General features: G+C 51.8%; 3 protein-coding genes across 18 annotated transcripts in view; all 3 read left to right on the top strand.

Annotated features, from left to right (window-relative positions):
• Nucleotides 1-7,438, top strand: part of UBAP2L (ubiquitin associated protein 2 like) — a 30,060-nt gene extending 22,622 nt beyond the window's left edge. For 6 of the 15 annotated variants that reach the window (XM_086865833.1, XM_086865826.1, XM_086865824.1 and 3 more), the window contains 11 exons: nt 121-193; nt 841-1,036; nt 1,152-1,240; nt 1,888-1,941; nt 2,549-2,630; nt 3,754-3,971; nt 4,051-4,156; nt 5,276-5,343; nt 5,636-5,833; nt 6,293-6,343; nt 6,823-7,438. In XM_086865833.1, coding sequence (XP_086721959.1) covers nt 121-193; nt 841-1,036; nt 1,152-1,240; nt 1,888-1,941; nt 2,549-2,630; nt 3,754-3,971; nt 4,051-4,156; nt 5,276-5,343; nt 5,636-5,833; nt 6,293-6,343; nt 6,823-6,918 — 1,231 coding nt within the window. In that variant the 3' untranslated portion in view covers nt 6,919-7,438. The remainder of the gene's footprint in view (nt 1-120; nt 194-840; nt 1,037-1,151; nt 1,241-1,887; nt 1,942-2,548; nt 2,631-3,753; nt 3,972-4,050; nt 4,157-5,275; nt 5,344-5,635; nt 5,834-6,292; nt 6,344-6,822) is intronic. The other 9 variants (XM_086865837.1, XM_086865831.1, XM_086865830.1 and 6 more) reach the window with 2 other exon arrangements.
• A 120-nt stretch (nt 7,439-7,558) lies between these two features.
• HAX1 (HCLS1 associated protein X-1) lies at nt 7,559-10,379 on the top strand. The gene is made up of 8 exons (XM_086865945.1): nt 7,559-8,711; nt 8,838-9,040; nt 9,121-9,272; nt 9,402-9,447; nt 9,566-9,681; nt 9,779-9,929; nt 10,002-10,147; nt 10,249-10,379. The coding sequence occupies exons 1-7, from the start codon at nt 8,659-8,661 to the stop codon at nt 10,118-10,120; spliced, it is 840 nt and encodes a 279-aa protein (XP_086722071.1). The 5' UTR covers nt 7,559-8,658; the 3' UTR covers nt 10,121-10,147; nt 10,249-10,379.
• A 553-nt stretch (nt 10,380-10,932) lies between these two features.
• Nucleotides 10,933-15,241, top strand: AQP10 (aquaporin 10). 2 transcript variants are annotated; one of them, XM_023941700.2, is made up of 7 exons: nt 10,933-11,113; nt 12,146-12,272; nt 12,368-12,505; nt 12,588-12,706; nt 12,778-12,995; nt 13,066-13,305; nt 15,151-15,241. In XM_023941700.2, the coding sequence occupies exons 1-7, from the start codon at nt 11,009-11,011 to the stop codon at nt 15,158-15,160; spliced, it is 957 nt and encodes a 318-aa protein (XP_023797468.1). In that variant the 5' UTR covers nt 10,933-11,008; the 3' UTR covers nt 15,161-15,241. The 2 variants fall into 2 exon arrangements, with proteins under 2 accessions (XP_023797468.1, XP_086722068.1); XM_086865942.1 differs by lacking the exon at nt 13,066-13,305.
• The last annotated feature ends 638 nt before the right edge of the window (nt 15,242-15,879 follow it).

The raw sequence follows: 15,879 nt of genomic DNA, 5'->3' as shown, positions 1-15,879 counted from the left end.
TTCATGTAATGAGGAAGACTAAGATGACTCATCCCATTTGAGCAGATGGGAAATGGGATGGTGCTACCAGTGTTGACTCTCTCACCTTGATCTGACAACGTTTTATTTCTCTTCTGTCAGTGCATTACCCACCCAGCAGAACAGTCTGTCCTCATCCACATCCTCTGGGCGAACATCAACTTCAACTCTTCTGGTGAGTCTGGGTATGCTCTTGCACTGTGTACCCCATTTCTGCTCAGCTTGGCAGGCTCTGTTGGGATGCCTGACCTTGGGGCTGCAAGGAGAGACAGGAGCAGCCAGGCTGCTGGCTGTCCTGCTGGAGTTCAGATGCTGTGTGGAGAAAGATGACAGGGAGTTATTGTCAGAACACCATGCACCTGTGGTTCCAGGCTGTTGACACCCTGCCTGTTTCTGACTGAGCAGCGCCCTCTTTTGAGCCTGTAATAGATAGCCCTTGAAGGTGCTGCAGAATTACAGCCACATGTCAGAGCAAACTGGTAGCTGATGCAGTGGAACCAACTATTTCTACTGCTGCAGCTCTTGTAGTACAGTTCCTGGGTATCTGCTTCTGCATCAGAATAAATCATCCTGCTGCAAATGTGGTGTCAATTCTTGCTCTGCTCGTCAGACAGCTTTGTTGGGATGTAACCATGAGAGAGGTTTGTAAGCATTAGGGATTGGCTACTGTCAGGACTTTGTCTGGACTTAAACCAGGCTTACTGCAGAAACATCCAGATGCAGACAGAGGTGCATAGTGTTCTGCATAGAGAATGTCCTGTGGTACCTCTGCACTTGGTTTTATCTGCTTGATCCCCTGACTCTCCTCCCTTCCTTCCCTAGCACACAAGTGTGGAGAGTGAAGCAAGTCTCCATTCTTCTGCTAGTACTTTCTCCACCTCCTCCAGCACGGTGTCAGCTGCCCCACCAGTTGTCAGCGTTTCATCCAGCCTCAGCAGTGTCAGCAGCCTGGGCCTCAGCCTCAGCAGCAACTCCACAGTGACAGCCTCGACTCGCAGCTCTGTTGCAACCACATCAGGTGGGTAACCACATTTCCTGGGTACTGCTGTACCAGTGAAGGGTATGAGAGCTAAGAGAGTGAGCTTCTGCTGTTTGCTTTACTGTGGAACTTCTCCTTTCTCTTCCTTTTTCAGGAAAAGCCCCTCCCAATCTCCCTCCTGGAGTCCCACCGTTGTTGCCTAATCCATACATCATGGCTCCAGGGTTGCTACATGCCTATCCGGTGAGTGGAACTTTGCAGTGGTGTCATGCAACCAGGTACCTCCCAGCTCCCTCTGCAGCAGGAAGGGGATGTAGTGGGGAAGCTAAAAACTGTGACATAACCCAGCAGGGCTGCCTTAGACAGGCAGAGTTTGGACCTACTGTTTTTTCCATGATTTCTACGTGCCTGTAGAGGTAAATGTGTGTTGTGATCACCTCAGAGCAGAATCTACATGCCTGTTCTCTGCAGCCTGTCCAGCCTCTGAAGAGCCCTTGGGCAGAGCACAGAGTGTAGAAGCACAGAGCTGTGTTAGAAACATGATGTGACAAAGGGCAAAGAGTCAGGGCAAGGGTAGCAATGGCCACAGAGTCTAGAGGTGTGTGTCACACCCTCTCCTAAAGGTGAGGACAGATTTCAGTTTTGGGATGATTTCCAGAGAAAAACTGTTGAGTGGCTTTATGGTCTGGATCACTTTCCTTTGAGCAACTCACAGAAACTCCTGGCAGCATTAACCTGTATAGAGGCTGTGGCTGCCTGCACTTGTTGGCTCATGTGGCTGCTGACTGGTTACTTCTGGCTTTCTCTCAAGTCTGTCGAAATGTTTAATCTAAAATTGGGTGTCCTTATGTAGTCCATGTCCCTAATGTCATCTCTGGCTCTTTTTCTAGCCACAGGTGTATGGATATGATGACTTGCAAATGCTCCAGACGAGATTCCCATTGGTGAGTGCTGAAGAATGACAAGGACGCACCACTTCCACTGGTGCTGCTTGGATAGAGACAGCTCAGCTCTGGGCAGTCCTGAAGAGTTGTCAAAATGGGGTGCTGAGTGGATGCACCTCTCTGTAGCAGCATTGAGGAGTTAATCAATTGCTACTTGGCATGTGGGAAGTTGGCAGCATGAGTTACTCATACAGCAGTAATCCATGTGGAGACAGGGAGCATGAGTTACAACAGTAGGGGTGTTACAGAGATTCACCTCTGATCTGTGACACAGCCAGTGACTAAATACCTGATGAGAATGGCCTTTATTTAGCGATAGGATATGTCCATTTTCTTTTAAAGCAGAGGGGAAAGTCCAGGCAGGTTAAGAACTGCATACCAGTAGACCTTATCTGGTTCTTCTAATAGCCAGATGAGGGGGATGGTACATGCTACAAAAACCTGGGGCTGCTGTAGATCATGATCAGCCTGGATGTGGCTGGTTGAACTGCAATACTCAGACATATTTTGCAGCTACAGTACATAAATTCCTCTCTCCTGAAAGATACTGCTTTGCACTTTGGACAGAGCTGATAAAATGTCTTTTCCTTTTGTTTTTACTCATCAGGATTACTACAGCATCCCATTCCCTACACCCACCACACCACTGACTGGAAGAGATGGCAGCTTGAGCAGCAATCCATACTCTGGTAGGGAAAAAGACTGCTCTGATTCCCATCCTATCAGGTTTTTTGCTGCTTCTACTAGTGTCCTCTGTCTTTGTCTATTGGAGCTACATCTGCACCTGCGCTGTGCCTCCTGCACTGCTTTTGGTTTCGAGCATGCTTCTCACAGCTAAATTCTTGCCTTCCCTTTGAGTATCTGGTTGTGTCAAGGTCTGATACTGGGAAGAGGTGGACAAAGTAAGAGTTAATGGGGCAGTTGGAAAGGGAGTAAGGAAGGGCTGAAAGATTCTGCAAGGCCTACAACTGGGGGACTGCTTTCCAGGTGGTTGTGAGGCAGGTGGTAAGCAGTGCTTCTCAAGCACTGTGAGTAAAAACAGAAAGAAACACAAAATACGGAGAAATTACTTTTTTTTTCCTATGGGTCAATCTCATGGAGAAAGCAAGTGAGAAATTTGAGACCTGTGAAACTGAACCCAAGCACCCAGTGGGTGTATGACCTCTCACTGACCTTGGTAAGTGCATGAATGCACTGACAATCCTCACGGGGAAGTGACTGTGCTGAGCTTTCATGTGCTTTTTAGGAATTGTTGCACTTGGAAAATCACTCTTCTTCCAGCACCACTTCTCCTCAGCTTTGACAGGAGGTGGTTTGTGTGGAAGTGCTTTTGCCCAGCTGAGGCTGAAATGCCAAGCTCAGAGCATGGCACTATGTGAGCTCTGAGTAGGAGGGTGTTTGCATGGAAGAGCCAAGCCAGGTGCTCATTAAGATCATCACAGGGAGCTTTCCCCAGCACTGCAGCCAAGCCCTGTACAGCCCAGGCAAGCATCTGGATTGTGTTCAGTCCTGCTGGTGGTGCATAGAGAAAGATGAGGATCAGCTCTAGCATCAGGCTCTGCTAGCAGGTTTATCCAGTGCCAGATTGTGGGCTTAGCTACTGTGCCTCTGTAGTCCTGTTAGGGCCAAGGAGCAATTAACAGCCTCCCCTTATCAGTGTGCAAAGGTCTGAGAGGCACATTCTTTGGCACTGGCAGGAGTTGGGGGTGGAGAGGTGATTAAAGTCACTGTTTATCGAAAGAATGGATCACCTTTGGGCTTGAGTTGGAATGGGCCAGGATCTGTTCTTCACTCTTGCCTCCTGTATTTCAGGTGACTTAACAAAATTTGGCCGTGGTGATGCTTCTTCCCCTGCTCCTGCAACAACTCTGGCACAGCCTCAGCAGAGCCAGACCCAAACTCACCACACCACGCAGCAGACGTTCCTGAACCCGGCGCTGCCTCCTGGCTACAGTTACACCAGTCTGCCATACTACACAGGGGTACCAGGGCTCCCCAGCACCTTCCAGTATGGGCCCGCCGTGTTCCCTGTAAGTTTCCCAGAGGCAAGGTGTGGGATTTGGACAGAAGGGTGGCACTCTTCTCACTCTGTTCCTCTCTGTTCTCTAGGTTGCTCCTACCTCTTCCAAGCAGCATGGTGTGAATGTCAGCGTCAATGCATCAGCAACCCCTTTCCAGCAGCCCAGTGGCTATGGCTCTCATGGGTACAGCACTGGTAAGAGACCCACAAGAGCATTTTCCACAGCAGCAGGGCTTGCTCCTAGTCTTACTGGCTGTGATAGGGACTACTGTCTTACAGCAGTAATAGAGAAAAATGCCAGGGTGCTGCTCCCAAGTAGTTTGATTATCCTTAGAAAGGCCCAGGATTGTTCTGGGTTTGGGGGTTATACATCACTTCACACCCTCCTCTGTGCCCTGCAGTCAGCTGTCTTGGCCCTTGGACCAGTATCAGAAGCTTAAGATGCTGAATTGTTTGGTTTGTTGTTTTTTTAACTGCTTACATGTGATTAACAGAATTGTTCTGGATTTGAACTTGTTTCCCACCAGCGTTTGGCAGGCACTTTCTAGGGAAGTCCTTAATTCGAAGATGCAGGAAGGTCATGAACCTGCCATCTGTCTTGGTTCTTGGTTGGTGTCTGGCTGACTTATGCAGGGCTTTCTGTCTTCTTTTAAGCTCTTCCAGTCTTTAAATTCCTTTTGTCACTGTTTTCACTGCATTAGAGCCCTTCAAGATAGTGTTTTCTCTTTGTGAAGATATTTCAGCTTTGTACCAGGTGACCTGGTCCCGAGTCCTTCAAACAGCTTTGGTTTCAGCACTTTTTCCAGGCATTAAATGATGGCTGAGGTGTCTTCTGGGCCACCATCTTTTATGGACAACCAATATCCCATGGGCCTTGTGTTGTTGATTACTGTACCAGCCATCCCAGCCCACAGCTGACTTGCTTTTCATGCAATTGCCTGTTTTACACTTGAGGAGCTTTAGGGCTGTTCTTACTGCTGTGCCACATGCTGTGAGTTTGTTGCCCTGTCTGTCCATTGCGTTCCCCAGCTCTCCTCAGACCTGCTATTTTCCACGTGTTTCTCTGGGTGGCAGCCAGTGCTTCAGCTGGTTTCTGGAAGCATTTTGAAACAGTGTGTGTCCAGAGCAAAATAACTTACATGGATGCTTTTTATGTAGTCATGCCAGGGCTTGGCTGCCCATGCCAGTCTGTCAGAGAGATCTGCAGATCTCTGACCACTGGACCTCTCCACCAGGTGCTGCTGGTGTTAGCAGCAAGCAGCTACTGTTGACCTACTGGCTGCTGCCTAACACCCACCTCTCCATTCTCCCCAGGTGTATCTGTGACATCCAGTAATACAGGTGTGCCAGACATCTCGGGCTCTGTGTACTCCAAAACTCAGGTTAGTGTCTGTGAGTTCTTCCTGTATTACTGGGGAGAAAAAGCCAAGCTCTGAGACAGCCTCCCTGGGTAATGAATTCTCCTCCCCTTAGATCAGTTGGCCAGGGAGAAGGGAAATGCATGACCATTCCCAGCTTACAGGAATTCCAAGCCCATAAAGAGCCATAGGAAGAGACTCTATCTGTTCCCTGTACCACATGCTGACTCTGGGCCTGTGATGTGTAGAGATGGGGAGAGGCAAACTGCCAGCTTGGCCCCCAGCCCTTATTTTGCTGTTGGTATCTCCTTCTTAGCAATCCTTTGAGAAGCAGGGATTTCACACTGGAACCCCAGCAGCCTCCTTCAACCTGCCTTCGGCACTGGGCAGCGGCGGCCCCATCAACCCTGCAACAGCAGCGGCATACCCCCCCACCCCTTTCATGCACATCCTGACCCCGCATCAGCAGCCTCACTCGCAGATCCTCCACCACCACCTGCAGCAGGATGGGCAGGTAAGCAATACCCCTGGCACCTCAGCCCCTTGCTGGGGTATCTCCTAGGGCTCTTGCTCCCCTTTTATTTCCCTGGTCCCTCTCTCCCTCCCTGCCTCCCTCCCTCATGCTCTGCGGCGGACACACGCAGCGACAAGCACATGCTCACACCTGCACATACACACAGGGCTGGTAAGAGGATAAGGTGAGAAGGAAGGCCTGGGGTGCGCTCTGACAGGGTGGGTACTCAGCACAACCCCCCTGCTGCTGGGCTGCACCCAGATATAGCCAGGTGGTCCCTCACACAGACGCATCTGGGGCACCCCAACCTCCCCCATCCTCAGAGGGGCAGCTCCGCAGGCCAGCTTCCAAAGGGGTTACTCGCCATAGCCACAACCCTGCAGGAGCTTTCAGGTCTAACCATGGATTTCTATTGTCATAGTTTGTCCCTTTATTTTACATATCCTGGTACTGCAACAGCTTCCATATTTGCAGATGATACTGTGCTACCAACGCCAGCAGGAAGATCAGGTAATGAACTCTCTGAAAATGCATTGCACTTGCCCTGGGCTCTGCTCCCGCCCCTAAGGCTCCCCAGGATCACATAGCCCCTTCCTTCTCCCCCATGGCCCTGCAAGGCGAGAAGAGAGGCCCTCAGTCAGTATGTGCATAGACACACACATGCACACCTGCGCGCAGACACAACCCACACCGACCCTTCCCTGTCTCCCCTCTCCCTGCTGCCCATGGCCCTGTGTGCTGCTGGCCTGGAGCAAGGTGTGGAGCTGAGGGAGGGTGCTGGGGCATAGGTGGTGCAGCTGCAAGGTGCTGGAGGCAGCCTCAGTACCAGGGAACTCAACTGGGCTGAGGCAGACCAAGGAGCTGTCTCCCAGAGTACCTGGCCAGGGCCATCTTCTGGGACCAAGGCATGCCAGTGTTGCCCTGTGGAGTAGGCTGGGGGTGGTTCCCCTCTACTCACCACCCACTTCTCCTTCTCCCCTTTCCCACAGAGCGGCTCCGGGCAGCGCAGCCAAGGCAGCTCCATCCCCCAGAAATCCCAGGCCAACAAGTCTGCCTACAACAGCTACAGCTGGGGTGCCAACTGAGGCTGGGCCCTCTCGCCACCACTTGCTTCCAGAAGAGAAACCCAGTGACCCCGATGATAAGGAAGGATCCCAGGGAGGAGAGAGCCCTGTGGCGGGGAGCACCCGGGCCCCAGCCCTGGCAGGGCCCCGCAGGGCAGGCCGCAGGCACCTCTGCGTTGTCTGTCTTCAGCCACTTTCCTGTTGTATGTAATATAGAATTTGTATTTTTTTCTTTTCTTTTTCCTTTTTTTTTTTTTTTTTTTTTCCTCTCTCTCCGCATTCAGATCTGAACCGTTTGCCGTAGGGGCCTTTTTTGGTTTTTACTCCTTTCTATCCCGTCTCCCATCCAGCTGCCCCAGAATCTCTCAGATCCAAAGGAGTGGAAGCTGCGAGTCGCCTACAGCAAACCCCCTTATTATTAGGATTAAGACCAGTAATTGATATGAGCAGCATTGTAAGATTAATTAGTTGAAGTGGTTTTTTGTACCGTGTTCTAAATTTAATGGATAAATGTGTCTTGTATATAAAAACAAAAACCCCATGCTGTCCTCTAGTTCTCTCATTTCTCCCCCACCCCACCAAGGGGTCCCCCTGGTATTTTATGTTCTCCATCTGCGTCCCTCCATCCTCATGGGCCCAGAGTGCAGGTCCTGCCCTGCTTGCACGCTGTAAGTATCTTCTGCTTTTGGGTTGGGGATTTTTTATTTTGTTTTTGTTTTTTCCTTTTTTGTTTTGTTTTGTGGGGTTTGGTTTGGTTTTTTGGGTTTTTTTTGTTTGTTTTTTTCTATGCAGTCCAGATCTTGTATTTTTCAGTTCCACCTGATTCCTTCAGCTGCAGCCCCGAGCGGGGATTTACTGAAGAGAATAAAGATCACAAAGTGATGTGTGTATTTTTTCCACCTTCTCAGCCTTGTTCCCTATTTTTGGTGTAGGGGGTGGGCAGCCCTGGGCAGCAGGGGCAGTGCTTCCCCCACCCCTCCCCAGCTTCTTGCTGGTGTTTTTGTCCCCTCCTTTTGTGGATTTTTCCTTTTCCCAGCTGCAGCACTGGGCAGCAGGATGCCAGCACAGGGATAATCCTACCCCTCCCTTCTCTGAGACCCTCACCTTTAATTTCTGCCTCCTACTCTGCTCTGCCTTATGTCCTTACTGCTCTGGTGCTACTGGTCCTCCTTTTGGAGGTTGAGGGGTGCTCTCCCCACAAGGTCATTGGGACAGTCACAGGAAGGTGGTCGCAGGTGCAGGGGGGGGCACTGAGACAATTGCTGCGGAGGAAGCAGTGGGTGTCCCTGGAGCAGGCGCTGAGCTGCCCTTGGCTCTGTGCTCCCTCTCAGCCCCCTCGCTGCAAGGTAAGGGGCTGGTGCTCTGGGGGCAAAGTTGGAGCCCTCCTGTGCCGTGTGGGCCTGGTGGGGGAGCGGCAGGGCTGAGATGGGCTCACGGAGCTCAGCTGGGGGCACAGAGGAGGGCTGTAGGAGCACCGGTGCCGCTCGATGGAGCCCTCGCCCGCCGCTTCCAGCAGCACTTGCCCCCACAGGGGGCCCCGACACCCACTGCCCGGGGCAGCTCGTGCGGCCGGGCCTGGGCTGATCACACGGGAGGACTCCGGCCCACGGGGGTCTCGCAGGGCCCCGACACGGGACGGGCCCCGCTGCCGCGGCGCCTCGCGACACCCGGCGGCACTTTACGGCCGCGGCGCTTTACGGCCGCGCGGCCCGGTCGCAACGGCAGGACAGAGGAGCGGGACCCGGAGGGACCCGGAGCGGGATGAGCTTCTTCGACATGTTTCGCGGCTTTTTCGGATTCCCGGGACGGTGCAGGTACCCGGGACCCGGGCCCCGCCTACACAAACCCTGCCCCTCTCTCAACCCCCAGTTGTCCCACCGGCCCCGGCCCTCCCCGCTTGCTCCGGGCTGTCCGGGTGTCTCACTGCAGCGGTCCCGCAGACCCCGGGACCCGCTGTTCGGCGGCGCGGTGTGGGACGAGGAGGAGGAAGATGGCGGACCGTCCATGTCGCAGCCCCCCCAGGACTTCGGTTTCGGATTCAGCCCTGGTTCGTCCCGCGGCGGCTTCGAGGAGCTATTCCGGGACATGGGCGAGCTCCTAGGGGTCCTGGGCGGCTTCTGGCCCGAGCCCCAGCAGCCTTTCGGTGGGTACGGGAAGGGCTGAGCGTGACTCTTGGGGCCGCTCAGAGCCCCTCGGCCTGACCGACGCCCTTCTGCTGCCCAGAGCCCGCCGTGCCCGGCCCCGGTGAAGGCAGCGCAAGGCGACCACTGCGGGACTCGATGCTGAAGCAGCCGGACAGTCCCCCTTCCCGCGCAGCCCCGGGGAGCTCCGGGGGTGCCGGCGATCTGGCCCGGCCATGGAGACCCTTCTTAGGGGTGAGTGAGGGATCTGGGGTCTGCCTCCTGTAGGCTCAACAACAGTAGCCAGCTCTGTGCTGTTGGAGTGTTGCCCCAGTGTTTTACCTTCCGTCACTGGCATCAGTGGTATGTGGCTTTGTCTTGCAGCTGGGAGATGCTCACCGGGCTCCTCCTGGCCTCAAGGAAGACCAAGGTGGGTGCTGGGGGCAGGGGCTTGAGGGCCTCTGCCCTCACTGCTCCACCTGCCTGTGTTGCCACAGCCTCTGGGGCTTGTCCCCATGCTGTGGCCACCATCTTACATCTCCCCACAGACCTGGACTCACAGGTCTCCTCCGTGGGTCTGGGGACCATCCTGAGACCAAATGAGCCCAAGTCCCACTCTTACTTCCAGAGTGTCTCTGTTACCAAAGTGACTCTTCCTGATGGGGTGAGTGTCCCTCCCTGCAGGTGCAGCAGGGCTGTAGGAGACCTGAGATGCTGTCCTTGTGCTTGGGGAGTCTCTTAGGGCTCGGCACTCTGCACAGGCAGTAGAGGAGCACCGCACTGTGCAGGACAGCCAGGGCCGCCGGGAGACAACAGTCACCCGCCGGAGGGGCGACCAGGCCTTCATCACCACCACCAAGGAGGATGGGCAGAAGAAGGACTACCGGGAGGAGGTGGTCAACATGGATGACCGTGAGTGAGGTTCTGGGGAGGATGCAAGGAGTGGACGGGGGCCCACTGACAGAGTTCTCCCTGCCCTCCCAGGGGAGCTGGCGCAGTTCGCTGTCACGTGGCCGCAGCAAGATGAGCTTCATGCTGTCAACCTGAGCGACCCCTCATCTGCGTTGGGCAGCTTCTTCCGACGCTGGTTCTCGAGCTGGTAGCTGTGGCCAGTCCTGACTGAACAGCCTGTATGTCTGACAGCTGCAGGCTCAGGGGACCCTGGGCTTGCTAGGCCTGTCAGAGCAGGCAGTGGGTAGCAGACTCTTCTCACCACCTGTTTTTGTTGTAGATGGGTCAGATCTTGCTGGGAAGTGCCTGGGCTGGAGGTTGCCCACCTTCTGCAGTGCTGCAGAGCCACAGGGACCCCTGTGGGGGCCAGGTGTATGTGTGTACAGAGCAATAAAGTCTATTTATGCTAAATGGTGACCTTCCGTGCTCCTTCAGACTGGAATCTCCCACATTTGGAGGCAGATTGCCCCTGTCCACCAGGATGACTCTAAGGGGCTCCCTCTAGGGGTGCTGGTGGTTGCCAGGCTCCTGTGCCTGCACTGCTCCCTTGTTACCTTTGTCTCCCATTTCCCTGCCCAGTGCTGTGCTAATGCCTCACCTGGGCCACTCTTGAGGGCCTGGCCCAGCCCAGAGGCCTTTCCAGAACCTCTTTATTAGTGTTGACTGCATCTGTGGCTTGGGCAGGGATGTGGCAGGGCCAAAGGGGGTTCCTGGCCAGGAAATACCTGTGCCTACTCATCTGACGGAGGTCTTGGCTCCCCACAGCCACTTGAGGATCAGACTGCTCCCACCCAACCAGGCCCTGCTGGGGTGCAGCATTGTCACAAGGTGTCCCTGGCCCCGCACAGGACTCTGGTCCCCACCAGACGTTTCCCTTGGTGCAGCCATGATTGGTTTAAAGTCTGCGCATTATCACCCACCTGGCTCTGGGGCTCATAAAACCTGCTTATCAATGTGAGTGAGAGATCTACTCCACTCAGTGCTGCCAGTGCTGCCACTGCAGCCAGTCCTGTCATCGCTGCCCCTGCCTGGTCAGCACTATGGGCACTAAGTCTTTCTTGACAAGGGCCCGGGGTCTGCTCCGCATCCGAAATCAGCTGGTGCGGGAATGCCTGGCTGAGCTGCTGGCCACCTTCGTGATGATGGTAAGCAGGGCCTGCAGGTGGGCTGGGGCTGTGGCTGGGGAGAGAGGGTCATGTAGGTGGGACAGGGCTGATGGTGGGGTGGTCCAGGTACCAGGGTTTCCAGGGTTCTGCTGCATTGCAATCCTCTCTCCGGGGGACCCCTCTGTCCCACCCCCCGTGGTGAGAGCCCCACTCTTCACTGGACACGGGCGGTGGAGGGGGTCCTGGAGTGGATGCAACACAGACTCAAAGTATCTAGACACAGGAGGCCCAAACTTGCTTGGAATAATCCCGGGCTTATTGTCTGTCGTCCATCCGGGGCAAGAAAGAGACCGAAATGCCCTGGGTCTTATCTCTTATACCAGGGGGCAGGGGTGATCGGGGGATACAGGGAGGTCACAGCCAATGGGAAGGGGGAAGGGAAAAAGGTTCTCAGGTAGGAACTAACATTACACAAACCGGAGGTGAGTTTTACTCTTGGGAGATACCAAGATTTTCAGATGCACTACAACACTGCTGCACTGCTGCTTGCCCCTTGGTACTGGAGGGATTTGGGGCTGTGCCACACTCAAATGTGCAACTCAACACTGCCTGTTCTCCCACTTGGACCCTGTTCTCACAGCATGGTCCTCCCTGTGATATATGGCTCTGGTGCAATCAGGGTGTGGTGCTGGGCAGTGTGTGCCTCAGTACCTTCTGCCTCAGTGCAGGTAAAGGTTGGGGTTCTGGTGCTGTTCTCAGCATTTGGGCTGCATCCCACAATGGCAAGTGGTGTCCCTAGGCCTGTGTTGTGGCACCTCTTCCCCAAGACCTCCCCACAGAAAGCAGCTTACTTAATTGCTTGTTATTTGGTTATTTTGCCATCAAAACTACAAGTGAGGGCAGTAACCACCTCCCTGTCAGTCCCCGTCGGATGTCCAGATATTGGGGAACAAAACCCAGGGGTGTCAGCACCAGTGTAGCCTTTGCCTTGCTGCCCTGCAGCATCAGCAGTGGGAGGGTCTCAGCACAAGGACACCAGGGCTGAGGTGGGGCTACATCCCTCTTCTCCAGACAATCACCCTGAGCAGCGCTGCACAGAAGATCACCTTCTTTGAGACGAAGGGGAACCTCCTCACCAGCTACCTGGGAGGCGCCCTGGGTGTCATGGCAGGCATCTACGTAGCAGGGGGAATCTCTGGTGAGACAGAAGAAGGGGTCCCAGCTCTTGCTATCCCCTGGCTCTGAGTCCCCCAGCACCCTCCAGTCCCAGCCCTTCTCACTATTCTATTGCAGGGGCCCACATGAACCCGGCATTCTCCTTAGCCATATGCCTGATCGAGCAGTTTCCCTGGTGGAAGTTTCCCATCTTTGTGATTGTGCAGACCTTGGGATCTTTCATATCTGCTGGAGCTGTTTACATCCTCTACTATGGTATGGGGGAGCAGCACTGGACAAGGCAACTGGGCAAGGTAATGCTGGGGTGGCCAGGCTTATTGACATGCTCTGCTCCCAGATGCCATCTGGCACTACAGCAATGGGACCCTTACTGCCTTTGGCCCCCGAGAAACTGCCTCCATCTTTGTAACCTACCCAGCTGACTATGTCTCCGTCGCCAATGGCTTCTTGGACCAGGTGGGTGCCACTGTCAGATCCCCCAGCCCTCTCAGTCCCCACAGTGCTGAGCTGCTGCACTGTTCTTGCAGGTGATTGGCACAGGGGTGCTGATATTGGTTGTCATGGGCCTCATGGACACCCGCAACAAGGCTGTCCCCAAGGGCCTTGAACCAGTGGTTGTGGCTCTCTTGGTGCTCTCCATTGAATGCTCCATGGGGGCCAACTGTGGCTGCCCCCTGAACCCTGCGCGGGACATCGGGCCCCGGCTTTTCATCTGTCTGGCAGGTTGGGGCCTGGAGGTCTTCAGGTGGGTAGAGGGAAGGGGGTGAGGTGGGGATGGCAGGGGTGATCCCCAGCCCACCCTGTCCCATCCTCAGCAGGGGCAATGGATGGTGGTGGGTGCCCCTGGTAGCACCGCTGCTGGGGGCCGCCGTGGGCACATCCCTGTACCAGCTCTTTGTGGCTTTCCACTACCCGGAGGAGGATAGCGAAGTCCTGGCAGAGCAGGGCTCCATCGTTCTAGTCAACACCACCATCGAGCCAGACATTGGGATGTCACCCAAGGAGAAGGACACTGAGGAGACAGTGCCTGCTGGGTATCCCCCACCACCATGCATGTGAGAAATGAAGCTCACTCCTCTATTTAAGACTTTAATGAAAGATAATGAGGGACAACTATTATAGCAAAAGCTACAGTGCTAGGTGCTGGCAATGCCAGAAACACACCCACTTTGTCAGCCAGCAGTCCTTTATACTATTACAGTTGCACTACTTTCTTAAATGACTTTGCAGGTTTTTGGAGTCCCTTTATCACAACCCCACCTCACATTGCTACAGCATTTCACATGGCCACAGTTACAGTGCCTGAGGGTCTGTCACATTCTTCACATAGGCAGTTTAGGATGGTCTTCTGGTGGTCTTCTGATGCCACTTTAGACTTGATATTTTCCTTTTACGGTATTCTGTTCTCTGCCTGTGCTATCTTGGATATACATTTTGCAATAGCAGCTATATCTTGTGATATGCCTTTCACAGAAGAAGCATGCTTGCTTCTTATAATAGCCTCCCTTCATGCATTTCCCCTCCCCATTTTTTTTTTTTTGCACAAAAGTGATTGTTAGAACCCTAGGCACAAAGAATTTCAGGCTTTCTGTGCTAACAGGCACTGACCTGCAGGAGAACACTATGTTTGACCTGAAGCTGTAAAAAATGCTTCCAAAATGGAGTAATGGAACTGAGATTGTTAATGTGTAGTTTGAATAGAAGTGTATGGATGCTAGCTTTGGAGCAGGCTGCAGGCCCATGGCCTCTCAGTCCTGCCTGAGAAACTAGGAAATTCATAGGAGGATTTCAAAACAATCCTCAGAGACAGAAAACAACTGCCAGGTGCTGTTTGTCTGTCCTCTTGTTTTCCTTGCAGGAGAGAGTCAGGGGGGTGGTGAGCCCCACTGACCAATGATGGTGATGTAGCACTTTACTAACCAATAAGAGATTCCTTTCTGTACTTTTCTACCTATCTGTCTATAAGACAAAGCTAGAGCAATAAACTAGAGAGATTCTCCTGCTGTGACTCCCTTGAGAGTCTATGTCGTTCTTTATCGCCGTTCCCAATCAGAACGACAGAAGTGTGTTATATCACATGGTGGAAAATACAGAGTTAAAGGTTTTAGGATATAGTAATATGTATGTAGCAAAATGGAAGTTTTAAGGCATAGGTTTGCCTTGCTTTTTCACCTTCTTCATCATGGGTTTGGGTGATGATATGTGACTGGGTGGAAGAGTCTTCAGTGTGAAACACAGGTGTTTGGTTATTAGGTTAAAAGTAAAAATAAATTAGTTGGCATTTTATAATTGGGTAGTTTACACTTAAAAGGCCTTGTAAAGAGAAATCTAAGGCTCCATTTTTAGTTTGTTAGCTTAGTGTGCTGAAGAACTCACAGTCTGTGAAAATGTAACATAGATAAGAAACTAAATAAACATCTCTGTGTCCAAACAAGAAAACTATCTCTTGCTTGTTAATCCCAACCCTGAGGAAAAGAATCACAAGACATTTTACAAGCAATTACAAATTTTACTATTCCTGAAGAGCAGTAGAAACTTAAAACAATTGTTTTCAAGCAATTACAATTTTTAATAAAAGTGAATAAATTGTAGCAAAAGCCAACTGTTACATAGCTATTTATAACTAACCTCCCTTTGCGTTTTCTTACTATATTTGGCTTGAGTTATAATTTTCAGCTTTTATGTTCTTTGTATACTTGTACCTTTCATAAATCATGAGTGCTTCTTCTAGATTTTTAATATTATTCTTCTTTAGCATCATAACCTTTTTGGGGTTAGTGGGCATTGTTACAACCTGCATACTTTGAACTACATGAGTAATTAGGCAAATAAGACACGGAAGAAAAATTAAACTTGTTATATCACACAGCATTATGAATATTTTTTTTTTTTTCCACCAGGATGTCCTAAAGAAGCCTTCCCACCATCCTTTATCAATTATAGATTCCCACTGTTTGATTGATACATGAGCTATTTTCCAAATGTCTTTTGCTATATCCAAAACTGTATCCCAGTTATCATCAATTTGCAGGCAACAATCAGATAAGTTAAATTTTCCACAATTTTCCTCCCTCTTCTGCTAACAAATAGTCTAAAGCAAATCAATTTTATATACTATAGCTCTGGTTTGTCTTTGCTTACCGATTATTAATTCCAGGCCTTGGGCTGTTTATTCACTATAATCTCTACAACTGCTTGGAGTCTTATAATAAAGTTTAATATATAAATTGGGGTTTGATATCCCTAGCTTCCATCATGGGCCCCGGTGGCTGGTTCATATGTTTGTATTATTCATTCAGGAGGCTATTCATCTTTACCCCAGGAAAGATGGCGTGTCCTCCCAGTCTCTCCAATTAGTTTTGTTCCCTTTTGTTTCTTTTTAAAGCATCACAGCTAGGTACTCCTAGGTTATTTCCATCCCAGCTTGGTAAAAGGAAAAATCCTGGCTGTAAAATTCTTAGAGTGCAACCTCCTTTCCACTGGGGAGGGAGTTTTGGATAAGCCCTTTTCCCACATATCCAGAATAGGCCATTTGGTGCTTTCCAATAATCATGGCTTTGATGATTTATGTTTTTCCAGAATTATGATAATTCAGAAATCCCTGAACAGGGATTCTTCTTAGTATCATT

The sequence above is a fragment of the Cyanistes caeruleus genome, chromosome 30 (assembly GCF_971803275.1).
Source record: "Cyanistes caeruleus chromosome 30, bCyaCae1.hap1.1, whole genome shotgun sequence".
NCBI classification, from domain to species: Eukaryota; Metazoa; Chordata; class Aves; order Passeriformes; family Paridae; genus Cyanistes; species Cyanistes caeruleus.
Note: the sequence above shows the minus strand (reverse complement) of the source record. Positions and strands in the feature narration are given on the sequence as shown.